The 16,581-nt window shown below is 38.3% G+C and overlaps 1 protein-coding gene across 1 annotated transcript in view; it reads right to left on the minus strand.

Moving 5' to 3' along the window:
- The window catches only part of LOC134844386 (cytoplasmic dynein 2 heavy chain 1-like), a 495,494-nt gene that overhangs the window by 33,955 nt on the left and 444,958 nt on the right, over window positions 1-16,581 (minus strand). Inside the window, exons 3-12 of the mRNA XM_063861048.1 lie at window positions 11,216-11,537; window positions 10,663-10,932; window positions 10,056-10,285; window positions 9,487-9,735; window positions 7,807-9,141; window positions 7,195-7,566; window positions 3,272-5,586; window positions 2,653-2,976; window positions 785-1,109; window positions 247-423 (exon numbers count right to left, since the gene is read on the minus strand). Coding sequence (XP_063717118.1) covers window positions 247-423; window positions 785-1,109; window positions 2,653-2,976; window positions 3,272-5,586; window positions 7,195-7,566; window positions 7,807-9,141; window positions 9,487-9,735; window positions 10,056-10,285; window positions 10,663-10,932; window positions 11,216-11,537 — 5,919 coding nt within the window. The remainder of the gene's footprint in view (window positions 1-246; window positions 424-784; window positions 1,110-2,652; window positions 2,977-3,271; window positions 5,587-7,194; window positions 7,567-7,806; window positions 9,142-9,486; window positions 9,736-10,055; window positions 10,286-10,662; window positions 10,933-11,215; window positions 11,538-16,581) is intronic.

Raw genomic sequence — 16,581 nt, forward strand, 5'->3', positions numbered from 1 at the left:
AAAATATATTTGTGCTAACAAGGAGGTGAGTCCTCCAGAAGACCTATGGACAAAGTTTTTCATGGGAGAAAATCTGGTACCCGATTGCAATACACTTGCTCCCACATGAGTAAATATCAGGGAATCAATCCAACTTTTGTATCAACCTTTTGCTCATTTTCTTGTTCAATTGCAAGCACATTCTAAATAAGTGTGAAGTTAAAATAATGATCTTTTGTGGCAAAATAACTGGCAGTGTAGTGTTACCTGTTGTCTGGGCATGGCTTTGGGATTGACAGTGTAGAGGACCACTTTGTTGCTGATCTTGAGCAGAGCCTGCTGGAGTATCTTCCAGATGGTGGATTTTCCAGCCCCACTTGGCCCAACAACCACCACTCCTGTACGCTGTCTCAGTTGTTCATACAGCTCAAGCGATTTCTTCACCTAAAAACACCCATTCTTTAATCACTCCGTAGTTAGATACATAAGTTCAGGCATAAGCCAACTATTTAAATTCACATAAGTTTTGCAAATAAGTTTTAAAACAACCAATCTTGTAAAAAGAAAAATAGTTGAACTGATAGGGCTTTTGAGAGCTTTCCGCTTAAATTTCGCCAAGAACCTAGGTCTTCACCCGTTTTATTCTTCATAACGTTGGCAAACGAAACGCTAATTTTGAATGCTCGCCTCTAGGATTGCATACTTGGATACGGTGCCAAAACTGCATGCATTTATGAGCAACCACCAACAGCACAAAATATGTATCTATTTTCTCACTCGAGCAAACAAATTGCAAAATGTTCACCTGTCTTGGCATAATCTGCAGGTGCATTTCATTGCACGCTTCTTTGATTGCATTTTCGATTTCCTCATAGGAGACATCAATCGACTCAATTCCAGGAAATACGTCCTTGATAATCCCTTCAAATCTCTGCATGTCAATAAATGTCAGTTTTGACAAAGTGTTCAGACGCAAAGCTTGAACACATATTACAGTTTCGTCAATTGTCGAATCTGATTGGTCGGTCGCTTCTCGCTTTGCTTTCTTGAGTAGGTCCCCACATCCTTTGAGGACTGTTTTGAGTGCACGCAGACCCCAGTCGTAATGTTGTTGTGGGGTCAACAGTCCCCTAAAATTTAAAAGGATGATTTAAAAAAGAGACAAAAAGTATAACAAGGATAGCCGGTTACTGTGCAAGTAGCACACAAAACTCCGATCATAGTCTTGGAAAAACACAAAAAATTTTTTTTCTATTTAGTGCCGTTTTTTCTTTGTGGTGTGATAAAAAGATCTGAACGAAAAATTAAAAATTAATAAAATTGAAAAACAGATTTTGTAAAAAAAAGACTAAAAAACAAAAAAAAAGGTTAAAAAAAATTTTGCTTCAATTTTTTTTTGCAGAATTTTATTTTTTATTTTTGAAATTTTCGATGCTCAAAATGGCGCTAAAAACTCCAGAACCAACTTAAATTGAGTAAAATTTAGTTTTCAAAGCTTAAATTCAGCATAAATGAGCTATTGTAAGCCTGCACGCTCACCTTATAAGCGCAAAATTAGACCAAAAATCAAAAGTTTCAAACCGGTTTTTCTCGACACAGACATTTTTTTCAGAATTTTTAATGACGTTCGAATCATGCCTGAAAGGGCTTTAATATGATATATCACTCGACCCACTCCGATGAATATTTGTGGTATTTTCTCTTGGTTGAAAAACGACATAAGCCTTCTCGCTCGCTCAAAATTAGACAAAAATCAAAATTTTAAAGCTGTTTCTCTCGATACTGGGACAACTTTTTGAAATTTTTCAAATGCATTCAAATCTCGGCTAAAAAAGCTTAATTATGATATATCACTCGACCCATTCCAGTGCTTTCTTGTGGTACCTGATAGTGCGAGGAAAACAAAAAGAAAAAAACTAAAACACACCCGAATACAAAATTCCTCCCCATTTTTCAAATTTTCGGACCAAAAACAGTTAATTTTCACTTAAACCTGTCATATTGAACATGAAATACTTAACTTTGAATTCCGGGATAGACGTTGAAAACGAATCGAACCCGTTAGAATGGACTTAACTAATAAACCAAAAAACCAAATGCAGCAATTTAAGTTAACGAGATTTCAATCGATTTTAATAATATAACAAGAGTGCTCGTATATCAGGGCAAAGCCCTGAACGTTCCCCCAACTGTCCCTTAAATCACATCGAATAGTTTTTGGGAAGAGAAAATATTAAAAACCTATATATTTTGGACAATTTCAAAGTGTAAAATTTTGAGTCGTAAGAAATTAATACGACCAATTAGCTAGCCTCAATTCAATTTGGAACAATTTGGTTGTGCGGGATATAATTCGCAACGCATAAATAATTTGCATTACGCTCTCAGCATTATTAATAAACTCTTTAAAGCGCGCATCATTTAGTCCAGAACATGGAAAATTTGGCAACTTTCAAACCCCCAGAACTTTACAAAAAATGATCGGAGGTGAAATATCTTTTTATATTTGAACTCAGGAAGTCGATATCTTCAATGGGGTATAAAAAATTTTTGTTGAAATTATTATTTCCATCGGTGAAAATTGACTGAATAAAAAAACCAAACCGAGCATAAATATTCCGTTTTCTTCGACAGTCGGAACAATAATAATTTTATGAGGATGGCGAAACCTACTTTGACAGATTGAACACAGCGAACAGTTTTCTTCCCAGCATGGAAGCCTCCTTGTAGCCTTCTGCAAACAACAACACCTCCGAAATCAACTCGTTATCCGGCTTCGACATCGCCACTGGTCGAAACAGCTGTTTCAAATTATCCGGCAGTTTCTGTCTGCCTCCGTATCCTTTTCCAGCGGGATTGAGGGTGATGAAAATGCCAGAGTTATGGTCCAGATCTATGTCTCTATCCATGAGTTGAAGAGATGTTTGCTTCTGCTTGAGAGCGGCCTGGATAACTTGGATTTGCATGGAGACAGCAGACAACACTGCTTCTTCCAACCTAAAAAAAACTTTAGAATTAATATAAAATAAAATATAAAATATAAACCAATTAACACGAAAGGTAAAATGTGCTTCAGACAAAAAGTTATAAAAACTAGATAGTGGACAAAAAAGATGTAGTAACAAGAAATTTAAACCGATACAAATTTATAACAAATTAAACAGATACAGAAAATTTCAAGAATAACATCAAAATTCTCATTCCAAACCCCGCTGCGTAATAAGGGTCATAATAGACTGTTTTATTGAATGTAAGATTTTCGAATCTGAACCAGTCAAAAACATCGCTTCACCTGTTGAACTCGTCGAAACATCCCCACGCGCCACATTTGATGATTCCAATGAATATCCTGCCCATTGACTGCAGATCAATCCCCTCGTCGCAATTAAACACCAGAACTTGCCGGCCGAAAAGTCCTCCAAGCGCCTTCACTGACTCCGTTTTGCCGGTACCCGCCGGTCCGTAGGGGTTCCCACCCAACCCTAGGTGCATGGCCTGTGTCAGGGTCAAGTAACACTTATCAGTTAAAGGCGAGTGGACTAGTTTGGGGGCGTTGCCTTGATACTCGTAAGTGTAGTCGAACTGAGCTTCAACCATTTTCATATAAGCTTCGATCTCACTTTGGGATGAACTTTTACAGTAGAATCGCAACTGTTTCTGCCAATCCCACACAATGACGTCCTTGCTACGCGACTGATTCAGTTGTTTGATCACGTCGATTTCGTGAACACAGTCCAAAATCAATGCTTTCAGCTTCGATTCTAAAACTTGAGCATCTTGGTTTGAGTTGACACTAGAAATATCCACGTTTGTGAAACTCGACAACTTATCGTTCATTTCCCGCATCAACGCATCTAAGCCGTTTCGTTTCAAAGATTTTTCTCCTCTTTCAGTGAACGTTATTTGCTCAGTTAAGCAGAGGATTTGCGAAGGAAACTTGAAAACAGCGCGCGTCGGATCATTCGGGAATTCAGATAAACATTTACCGAGCAGAAGCGCCAATGTTCGTTTCATTTCTCCCGCCAATTCCGATAACCACTTTTCAACATCGTTGCTGATTTTTACAGGCTCGTTCAGAGGTACAACTTCACCCACAAGCGAGCACATTGCCAAGATTGATTTCTTGGAATCGTCGAATTTTACCGTATTGATTCCTTGGAACAACTTCTTTAAGTGGCTTTGGATAACCTCCGGATTGGTAGCCTGACCCAAAATTTCAAGCAGATCGTCGTCACCGATGAAGTAGAACCTTGGAAATGCAGCTCGCTTTTCCTCCAAAAACTGAGCCAGTGACTTTTGGCACCTTTGGAGCTGGTCCAGAAGATTGTTCAGAACACTTCTAAGACCGGTTCGGTTGCACATAGAAATTACTCTAGCGTCTCTTTCAATGTCACCCATAATTCCTCGAAACTCATCGTTAACTTTTCGGAACCTCGCTTGTTCTTTCGGCAATGCTCCTCGGGCGAAGATCGGCTCCAAGTAAAGCCACTTTCTTTGTATCTGGTTGAGATTCAACACATATTCGTCAATATCGGCCAAACGTGTTTCCCAAACTTTCGCTTTGTCCTCGAACGCTGCGTAGTAAGGAGAATCTTTGAGAGACTGCAAGAGACATTGATTGTCTCCGACTTGATTCACCAGGTCTTTGTAATCCTTGATCAACATAAGTCTATTTCTATTCGTGTCGGAATGTTCTAGCAGATTGAAACTAGTTCCACCTCCCCAGAGATCCAACTCTCGAAGCGCATCTCGGATAGAGATTTCACCTTGAGCTCTCAAGTTCAGCTCTTTCAGGGGCTCAACATTGCAATTAATTATCTCCGAAGCACCCAAAATATCACCAAAAGTCAATTTCTCAAGAGCAATGCTGTGTGAGATTCCCAGAAGTCGGTAGAGATCAAGCCAATGATCAGGCGAGAATGAGTCACCTTTTAAGTACTTAAGCAACCCTGCAGTAACGATATACTTTGCAACATCATTATTGAGTTTCACTACAAGAACACTTCTCGGGTCGTAACCTTCACCAGCGAGAGTACTCGGGTTCAGTCGATCTTTCCAGTCTTTGACGTAATCCTGGAACGAGTTGGTCTTCACTCGGAAAGAAATCCAATCCTCAGACGTCATTTTTTCCATGCCTTCTAAGAACTCTCCAAATAGAGACCAGTTCTTTTGGTACTCTCCGATTTCGTCTCTTAGCTGATCCAATTCTGGGAAATCTGGAATCGCGATTCCAAATTGCTGGCACTGTTCGACTAACTTGTCTCGGTTTTGCAACAAATCGTCAAACTCAAGTCGCTTTTCTTGGACTGATTTGAGAGCTGCCTTGAGACTGTTTGAATCGCCCGAGTCCAAGGTGTCATCGGATGGTCTAAACTGGGTCCAACGAGATCGGAACTTTTCGATGTCTTGCCTGAAATCAAGTATCACTTTCTCGGTATTTTCCTTCAGTTTTTCAACCTGGTCAGCAATCATCATCTGGAAGCTTTCCATCATGATTTCAAACTTATCCCATCGAGCATGGAGACTGTTCACTTCATCTACCCCTTGTCCTTGAGTCATTCGAAGCAGTCGGTTTTTGTCCACAATTTTAGCAAACACGGGTTGCAGCTAAAAGTAAACAGATTTTCTAAGTCAACAATAACAAATTTTCAAACAAATACTACAAAAACAAGTATAGCCAATTCATGTGCAAGTAGCATAGAAAATTCCGACCACAGTAGTTCCTAAATACATAAAACTTAAAAAATAAGACTTGTGTCGTTTTGCGTGTGTGTGTCTGCAGGGACAATGGAAAAGGACAAAATTAAGCTTCGAAACATTGATAATGAGTTCAGTTCGACAAAATTTATCTTTGCAAAATTTACACAGAGGTGAAGCTGCACTTCACAAACACAAGCAAAAAAAACGGCAAAAACTAGCTGTATAAAGGAAAAACGCGAAAAAGGACAGAATACAAAATAAACCTTGAGAAAAAAACTTTTGCTAGGTTCCGAAATCAAACAACCGACGTAGTGTTCTCGCATCTGCTTCACGGCCGCAGGAAAAAAAGCAAAAACCTGCTACCAATAAAACCAACAGAACAGATGCTATTAGATTGACAATGCTACGCAACAAAAAAGCCACCAAAGGAGCACTTTTATTTGCGAGTTGGCTTTTAAAAAATGTGGACTCTTAATATAACCTTATATCCTTTAGCTCGCTAGTTAAATAAAACGAAAACAAATTAGTTTCCAGAAAAGCATTTTGATTTTTTTTTTCAAATTATTAAAGTTTACTTTCCCTAAGGATAATCGAAAAGCAATCTGTGCTCAAAAAGGGGTACTAAAATTTCAAAAACTGCATTTTCAAAAAATATATAGCGCAATAAATTGCTTTTTGCCCTACAAGTCTGAGAAAACCTTCAAAAAGATTCAAAAAAATATGAAGCCACTTTTCTAAAATTTTGTCACTTTTTAGACATTTAATTTTTTTAAAGTTTCAGGAGCCAGGAAATCGCTAGCTAAGTTTTCAACACAGAGGTAAAGCAGCTCTATAAAATGCAATAAGAAAGAGTAGAAAGAAACCACGAATTAGTATAAAAAATCGACGACTTCTCGGATTTGAACCTAAGACCTACTGCGACCTACAAATTATGAGTCTCACTAAACATTCAGCCACGGGCCATTAATATGGCAAACACTAGCCACCAATAAAGCAGAGAACAGATGCTATGCAATTTCCAATACTACAGTGAAATTTCCATGTAAGTGAACACTTTCAATGAACACTTTAATTTGCGAGTTAAGTAAGAATAAAAGAAGGTTCGTACTAATACACTAACGCTCGCAAGCTCGCTAGTTAAATAACCATTTTTTTGGTTAAACTTAATTTTTTATTGCTTTAATAATCGTGACGAATAAAGCTTCAGTAACACTTCATATAACAAACATTATTCTGAGAAAAATTTTTAGGAATTTTAAATATCGTTCAAATTACGATTGAAAGGACTTTTACATGATTTATCATTTGATCCATTCTGATGATTTGCGGAGCCTGATTGTGCGTGAAAAAAAAACTAGAACACACCCGATGAAAACTACACCACTGCTAAACAGGTGAAAAACCTTAATTATTTGATTCCACTGAGGTGTAGTGAATAAGATCTTGATGAAAAAATTGAAAAACAGATACAATAATCTACGCTTTTTTGGGATTATATTTCAAGCTTATACTCACGTCAGTTTTCTGTTTGGTGTACTCGTGGTGTTTCGTATTGGCTTCTGTAACCTCCTGTACACTCTGAGGACGTTTCTCCAAAGTATCCAGCGCCTCAGTCAGGAAACTGTCAATCTTGTGAACATCTTCAAGAGCTGATATCTTCAGAGAATCAACGAGGACATCGAACAACTGCTGAAGTAGATCTTCAATAGTGTTGCGAATAGGCACACACGAAATCACAAAGCAGTCCAGTTTTATTTGCAGAGGAAGTTTCTCGAACTCTTTGCCTTTCGTTTTGACTAGTTTGAAGTTTCGCTCGAAATCTTCGACAGTGTTACAAGACTTTTGCACTAGTTCTTCCAGATTAATCTTGCCAAGAACAACCCAGGGCTAAAAACACGAGCTTTTAAAAAATGTAACAAAAGGCTGAAATAAAACATCAAACTTATTCTAGCTGATTTTTTTTAAGTTGAGTTTCAATTGGCTGTAAACTTCTCAATGAGTAAAAAAAACACTATAGAGATGCCAATTAATATTTGCGTCATGTTATAACCATTCAAAATTGGCAAGCCCGATGAAAATATCATAAGCCCTTCATCAAGGTGATGTTTATGTTTTTTTTAAATTAACCTCAAATTGTTGAAGAGCTTTGGCCAAATTTTGCATTAAATTCTCTGCTTTCTTGAATACATTTGAGAAGCTGCTCGAATTTCTTTCAATCATCAACGGGAAAATATTCACGCTTCCTGGTGCTTGATCAGCCGCCGTCATCGCTTTGATCTGGTTGGGCAACGACATGAACCTTCTAAGGGTCCGGTAGTATTGCGTCTTGATCTCTTCAATTCCAGGACTAAATTGAAGCTTCATCTGCTTGAAGACAATTTCTACCTTGATTTCAGGCTGGTTTTGGTTGATACTCTCAAGTCCAAGTTGATACTGGTGCTCGAACGTCTTGTAGACCTGGTGGTTCCAATGAGCCGCCCATTGTTTCAGTTCCTTGTATCCCTCCGATTCAACTTCTTCGAAGATCTTCCGACATTGTTTCAAGGTATCTCGCCAATGTTGCTCTCTTTTAAGCAGGTCAATGTCATAAAGTTCAGAAACTTTATCAACCAAAGCAAAATGTGCTTTTCGGAGCCTTCGATTTTGCAGTGACAAAGTCTCCGCTGCTTTTTGCAACTGCTCAATGTATTGCTCCAAATTATCCGGATCATCCCATGTAACTTCAATTTTCTCTCCTTTTTGGGACGACTTACTAGCTTTTGGGTTCTTAACGATATTCTCGAAGTCCAACGCCGCCTGCAACATCATGGGCTGTTGACATCTGATCATTTGGGCGTCAATTGTGTTATAGAAATTAGCCACTTGTTTCAGAACCATAGCGTACTGGTAAAACTTTTGGCCTTGTTGGACAGTTTGCTGAATCTTGGCTGGAATCGAAAAGCCCATCGCGCTGAGGTTACGCACCTCACGAATCAGAGTGACCAGACGTTCTCTAAAATTTACTTTCAGATGTCCGTCTTTATGGTCAAGTTCCATGATCTTAACAGTAGTTGCCAGACTGATTGAAGCGTTTGGGTCATTTATCGCATCTAGGGTTTCCGAAACCCACTTGTCGAAAATCTCTTGCTTGTAAGCTACCATTGATTCAACCTGAGATTGGCAGAAACTGGCAAACTTTGGGAAACCTTGAAGGTCGCTCAAAATCGGTTCACCATCCTGATGACTGCTTGCTATTCTACTTTGCAGCATCCGAACGTAGTTCATTTCATTGATAAGTTTAGGCAGGGTTGTCATGGACATTTTGGGTTTGGATCTTCCTCGTCTGAGGTTCTCGAATTCATCGCCCATTCCTTTAGCGAAGGAACCAAGCTGGCTTAGAAGAGCCTCTCGTTCCTGTATCAATTCTTGTTTGATGGTGCCTCTTTTGATCAGCTCCTGGTAGCGGAGGAACTCTTGCAGAAGCTGAAACATATACTCATTAAAATATCCTAAAATTGAAAACAGTCAGTTGCCAAATAGTTTAATTGCATCGATAGCCTCAAACTACAAGTTACAGACAGCTGTGAAAAACAAATTACCGTCAGAAACTATTTTTAACTATTTGTGAAGAAGTTTAGTTAGCATAAATTCATTCTTTATTTTTATGTAACCAAACAAAATATTTGTTTTTCTGGAACAAAAATGCTTCTATTTTTCCTCAAATAATCATTTTCTTTTTTCTAAAATCCACATAAAAAGATCATACAAAGAAAACAGGTTGTGCTTGTATTTATATGTTTTCAACTCCTAAGCACTACACATTCACACCTGTTCTCCTTTGGAGTCGCAACTGGAAAGCTGTTGCTTCATCTTCCTCGCCACATGTCTCTCAACTGGCACTAACTTATTCCCGAACTGCTGCAGGGCACTCTCCCACTGGGGCTGGGTGAAGGGGTTGTACATGACTGGATCCAAAGATCGGAAGGGGTCAAAGAGGGAGGAGGTGCCGAACTGACTCTGCTCTGTGTCATCTAGCAGCCAGCTGAGTTGCTGATGTAACACTCTGCACGACATGATCTGAAACAGAACATTCTAGAAGAATGAATATTTTCAAGGCTAAAGGTACAGCGGAGGGAAGCGGAGCACATACATGTTGCCCAAGTCTAAACAAATTGAAATTTCACAATTCTAGTCTCATAATTCAACAAAGCGAGAAAAAAATCAGATAAAAAATTATCATCACAAACTACATTTTCTGACACCCTTTGATTTCATACTAAGTAGGTAAGGCTTTGTTCATTAGTAATTGAAAGGCAGAAATTAGAAGTTCACGAAGTAATTCAGAGTCACTGATTGCTAGTCGAATTTATGTGAAGGACGATTAAATAGCAGCTGACCTCTTTGAGTCTGTTGCCCAGATAGACGATTCCCTCGAAAGGCAGCTTGGGACTTTTCCAGGTGTGCAGAGTGTCCTGTCTCCATAGATTACACTTGTTAGTCATCAGACGTCTCCAGTCGTCACAGATCTGCACACCCAGCCTCAGATTGGATTTGACCTCGTGGTAGTCGCCTCTCCAGCAGTCCACTTTAGACACTTGTCGCTGCACGAAGCGGCCGATATCTCCGCCTGAATTGAGAAACCAATACTTCAGTTATATTCAACAAAAAGAAAGCTTCAGAAGATATAAGAGCCATTTATTGAGAACGGTGAAGATTTCCAATAAGATATTTGTTGATTATAAGAACTTCAATAGTTTGGGTAAAAAACAGCTATTTTGAGATTGTGGATAAATGCTACACTACTATAAAATTACCAAAATTCTTAAAAATTAAATAATTAACTAAAAAAAGAAGAATGAAAAAAAAAACACTTAGGCAATAACTAATAAAACGATGCCGAATTAAACTCAAAGCGACCACGTCGAAATAACTTTTGCCTTACTTACATACTTCAACGGTCTGTTTACATTTCGGCGCCTTTTTTCATACGCAATCGGTACATACCGATTACTTCAATCAGATGTTTCATTCTGTCTTCAGGGTACAGAGGCTCTCTATCAGTTATACCCCACACAGCGTCTAGTACTTCGACGACCTTCGGCAGGAAATCGGCCACCGCTTCTAAAGTCTCGTTCTCCATACCCCGGAAAAACTGGCCCACTTTTGCGAACTGCTTCGAGTACTCGGCTGCTCTGTCTTTGGCCTTGAAGGATGCCATTGACGAGTTTTCGATATCGCTCCAGTGAGTTATCTCATCCGTTGTTCGCAGAACTCCTTAAACATTAGGGTGCAAATTTTCATGCTTCAATTTATTCGTTGACATTAATAAAAGCACTACACTGATAAAATGCTGGCAATTAAAATGGAAATGAACTAAAAAAATAACGGACAGGGCACTAAAAAAACGCATCCAGTGAATTCGATTCAACTACTCACCTTTGGTTCCCCATCAATTGCAAGTACTATCAAAAAGTGTGGGGCTATTGAAAAAATCCGTTCTTTTTTCTTCCATTTTTGCGATTAACTTGAACAGCGCTTGTCTTAGATACCAATTTACCTTGAAAATAGGCATCGTCGCCAAGATTGACCTTTGCCTGTGCGTCTCCATTTCTAGTATTTTCAGCAAGTTTCGAGTCTAGGGCTTTCAGTAGACTGAGCAGACTGGAATCTGCGACTGATACTTCGTCTCCCTTTGAACCATTGTCGGCTAGAAGAGGTGCATACACCTTGTGGAGAGCATGGTAAAAGGAACTCATGGGAGACTCTACAATTGTGACGACAATCACGTTGGCTTGGATATTGCTCACATCTACGATAACGTCGGGTCGAATCTTACTCATAGCCACACACTTTTCCATTGTTATGTTCTCTGCTAAAGGCTGAAAATACGAAAATACATGTCTTCAAATCTTTTCCGAACTCATAAATATCTGTTTAGCCTTCCTTCAGAGCTTAACTTAAATTCAGATTCCTACGAAACCTGATGAACCAGTATCTGGTTAAATGACTCTTGATAAAACATTCGATAAACTTAAGCTTTGCGGATGCTGATAATTCGATTGAAACACAAACCTCAATATTAAGAGCGTTGTTTTGAGAAAAGGCAAAAACTTAAAAAAAACTCAAAAAATCAGAATTTTGACTTTTCCAAGGGCCATAAGTAATTGTGGAAAAAAATAAGGTCGTAACCACATAAGCATGAGATTTACACGTCATTTTTATTCCATTAAAACCATAATTTCAGATTTGGGAGGTTAGTTTTTGAGAAAACAAAAAAAATCCAAAAATTTGGGTGAAAAATTCTCCCAGACTTTTTCAAGGCTCAAGAACAGGGGGTACGTTAAAAAAAAGACTTCACGTATACGCAGGCGCACAGGGGAGTGCGGGGTCTTTCAAATGCTAACACCTTTTTGCATGCCAAAAAAGTAGTTTTTTTTTCTTAAAAAAAAAACTAAATTTTTTGAGAAAAGTGCAGTCTCAAAAAAATGACAAAAAAAAACCGAATTTTATATATTTCCATAATGAATGTTTTTATCAATAAGAACAAACACGTGAATCATAAAATAAAAAACCAAAGCTTCGGAAAAAAAAGCTTAAAAATGGTACAAAATACTATAAATTGCATTTGGCAAAAAAACGGAAAATCAGCCGACAAAAATTAGGCCAAAAAAATCAACATTTTTCGAAAAAAAAAAACATTTTCAAAAATCCAAATAAAAAAAATTTTTCCAAAAAACCTTTCAACAAAATGAATTACTACCTAAAACGAAATTTAGGAAATTGAGCATGTCACTTTATCTAATTACCAAACTTTCTTTAGACTGCTGTCAGCAGACGCATAAAATGACTTTACAAAAAATGTCGAATTTATTCGAATAATGCATCACAACCGTACAAACTGTCTGTGGAATCAATTTTTACACATTCAACATTATCATTGCACATACCACGATCTAAAACAAATTCAATTTCTTTAGTCTGTCGAATATTAATCATAATAATAATCATACACAGAGGCGAAGCTGCACTTTCCAAACACTTGCGAGAACACGACCAAAAAGCAGCTCTAGCAAATGACATAAGAAAAAGCAGAAATAAGCCTCAAATTTGCAAAAACTCGAATTAGCAAAAATCTGCGACATAGTAAATCTGCGACATACTAACAATTCAGCCACGGATGCTTAAAATCCCCAAAAATTAGCCACCAATAATAACGCAGCTACATATGCTAATCAATTGCCAATTCATCCGAACAAAAGTAACCAGGCGGTGACAAAGCCAAAACTACCTGACCCCAAACCTAATAAGACATTTTTAAAATTCAATCCTAATTAAAAATATTCTTGTCCCTTTTGCCCTTATAACACACACAAGCACGCAAAACATATTTTTCGCACATCAAACGAGGCAAAAAGAGGCCATTAAGCCAACATAAACACAGAGGCGAAGCTGCACTTCGCAAACACTAGCAAAAACTCGACCAAAAAGCAGCTCTATTAAGTGAAATAATAAAAAAGTAGAAATAAGCCTCGATTTTGCACAAACTCGGCTACGTGTCGGATCGAATCTGCAACGTAGTAAATTTGAGTCTCACTCACTAACCATTCAGCCATGGATGCTTAAAATCCCCAAAAAACTAGCCACCAAAAATAACGCAGCTACATATGCTAATCAACTGCCAATTCGATGCAGCAAAATTAACACCAAATACAAAAAGATACAATTTTGCATGTAATAAATTGCAAATCATAAAGCCACATTATGTATAAATTATGCATTTCAAAAAACTGCGAGATATATTGAGTTAGGAAATTTCTGAAATCGAGATTTTATTATTGTTATGTTGTTTGAAACAAATAGCTTTTTTCGGTTCCCTTGATGAACTAAAAATGCATCAACTGTGTAAGCTTATAACTACTCGAATGTCAAAGTACATGTTATCAATAAGCTGTAAAGGTTCAACAAATAAGCTGTCATGCCAATTCGATGCAGCAAATATTGTTGCTTTGAGTCGCAACAATATTTTCGACTTAGTCGCAACAAAAATCGCAACAAAATTTGCGACTTAGATTGGAAAAAAAAAGAAAGTTCCTACTATAACACTTTGCTTCGGAAGTGTAAATAATCATAATCATAATAATAATTATTATAATAATAATAAATGGTTTTCAAACCAATCATATACACAAAATTAAGCTCAGTAATTTATGATTAATATGGGCTTTAGATGGCATCCTAAAGATTTCGAAAGAAATCTGCCAAGAGATGCCTCAGAAAGCAGAACAGTTTTGAAGTATACTGGCCTTTTTTCAGGTCTGGTAGTCGCAATTTAGAAGTCTAGAACACAAGTAATTGAAGCACAAATGAACTGTCTATTTTTCTCTTAGTAAGCGATTTAAATTCGTGTACATTGACAAAACATTAGATGCGATTGTCGCCATTGAATCAAGGTCAATTGAGTTTTTGAGACGCTTTTGAGGGGTTCATTTGTACCTTGTCGTCCTCGTGGATTTTGCGTGTTCATCGGAAACTTCCTGTTTATTTCTGTGCTCTAAGCCCCTCAAATGTATTTTAAAACATTCATTCCGGTCCCATTTTATCATCTGCTTTCTCGTATACATTTCGCGTTAGACATAGAAAAGCTACCATTGTCTTTTTCATTCCGAACCAAGTCTCTGGCCGAGATATGTGAACCAGATGAGTTCCACAATGAGTTCAAGATCTGTAATGCCATCGTGTTTTCATGCGGTAGCTGATTCGCATTTGACTGGAAGAAAAACCAATAATGCTTCCAGATAAAGACCAGGAATCATTCTGCGGTATAACGATTGCTCAAAAATGCATATTATTATTATTATTATTATTATTATTATTATTATTTTATGTTATTATTAAGGCTTCGCGGTAGAACCGCAGGGAGTGATCCCAAAACAAAAGAGTTAATTTAGAGTATCACGGCATCCAGAGCACATGCAGGCAAACCTCCACGTGTACAGTCTATCGACATCGAAAAAGTTGTTGAAATACTGCCAAAAGAAGTGGAAAAGTCTTCCTTTCAAACCATTGCTTGAGAGGTCAATTTTCTTACTGATGATATTCAGGAGTCTCGGTGTGCGATACCAGAAATTTCAACGACTAACTTCGAGCTTGCGAATGGGTAAACTGAATAGTTGTAATGAGGAATTTCTTGTATTGTAACTTGGTTGATTGAAAGAGAGAAACCTTCTCCAGTCGAAGTTGTATTTGTTTTCCATTATTTTAGAAAGCGTTAAGAGGTCATGTATATGCATATTCATCGATATCGGCAAGATGTTAAGAGTCTTGAGTCGGGTTTTGTAGCTTGTATCAGGATAGCCAAGTATCCAGACCGTCGCTCTGCGTTGGACTTGTTCGATTGTTTTCAAGTCGGTTTTGGATGGAAAACAAACACAACTGCCGTACATGATAATAGGGACTATTGTTGACTTGTACATGTTTAATTTATGATACCATGTCAAACTCGGAGAGCTGTTGCGTTGGATAAGTGAAAGCATAGTGTTTGCCTTTCTGCATGCTGTTGTAAAGTGGATGCTCCATTTGAGGTTGTTCGTGAGAATGACGCCCAAATCTTTTTCTTGATTGACACGGGAAAGTTGTTGACCCAGTATGTTAAGGCTTGTGTTGGAGCTTTTTCTCCCAAACGAGATGAGGTGGCACTTGTCATAGTTGAATAGCATTTGGTTCGCCTCGCACCAATTCGCAAGAACATCCAAGTCAGCTTGTAAACAAGAAGCCATACAGTTTCTCAAAGACAACAAAATAGTATCATCCGCGAACATATCAGGCAGTGACTGAACACCTATGTTCATATCAGCAACATATAAAAGGAACAACAGTGGCCCGAGAAGTAAAACTTGAGGCACTCCGCTTGTTATGAAAAGATAGGTGGACATCGTGTCGCTGATTTGTACATATTGTCTGCGATTCGAAAGATAACTCCTTAAAATATTAAGAAGGCGGCCTCTCACACCAATGTGATGTAACTTACTCAGAAGTATTTGATGATTTATCTTGTCGAATGCTTTCGAGAAATCGAGGTACACTGCTTCGACAATTGATTCCTGGTTCTCTATTCCTTTGTAAATATCGTGGAGATAGCAGAGAAGTTGAGACAATGGTGATTTCCCTCTCAGGAAACCAAATTCAGGAATGTAGTTGATAACATGCCAATACAGGTCGTCAAAAACACATTTTTCAAACACTTTGGAGACGATATTCAGCAGGGTAATTGGTCTGTACTTAGTAATATCTGTTTTGGAGCCTTTCTTGAATAGAGGAGAAACCTTGCCAATTTTCCAATCGTCTGGGCAAGAATTGAGTGCAGCCAGATTTCCCCGTCTTGGAGAAGCACGTTCGGCTTTGATCAGCATTTTCCGGAGAAAGGTGAAGCAAGGATTGGGATAGTCCGCCAAGGAATATCTTATGCGGCGCTTGCTGCTAGATGTTGGGTGCCTTGCTTCGGATTGCAGCTTTACGTAAATAGGAAAGTGATCAGAAAAGGGATAGTTCCGGAGAACAGTCTCATCGATATTTATCGACAACACCGGAGCGGTGTTAGAGACCAGTAGAAGATCGAGAACACCAGAGTTGTGTTGAAATCGATCAGCTGTGAGAACACCAGAGTTGTGTTGAAATCGATCAGCTGAGTCAAGCTTAACCTGTCGAATTCCCGCAAGAGTTCAGTATCGTAAGGCTCGTTGGAACATAGTGTTGACCAATCTACCAGTGGGAGATTTGCATCTCCGAGCAGTAGAATATGCTCGTTCGGTAGTGCGTTTCTGTAGACACAGTTCAGAACAGAGATCCACTTTTCAATAAACCACCGATAGGGACTGCTCTTCGGAGGGTTGTAGAACAAAACTAAAAGATAAGTGATACTCTCGA

The sequence above is a fragment of the Symsagittifera roscoffensis genome, chromosome 1 (genome assembly GCF_963678635.1).
Source record: "Symsagittifera roscoffensis chromosome 1, txSymRosc1.1, whole genome shotgun sequence".
NCBI classification, from domain to species: Eukaryota; Metazoa; Xenacoelomorpha; order Acoela; family Convolutidae; genus Symsagittifera; species Symsagittifera roscoffensis.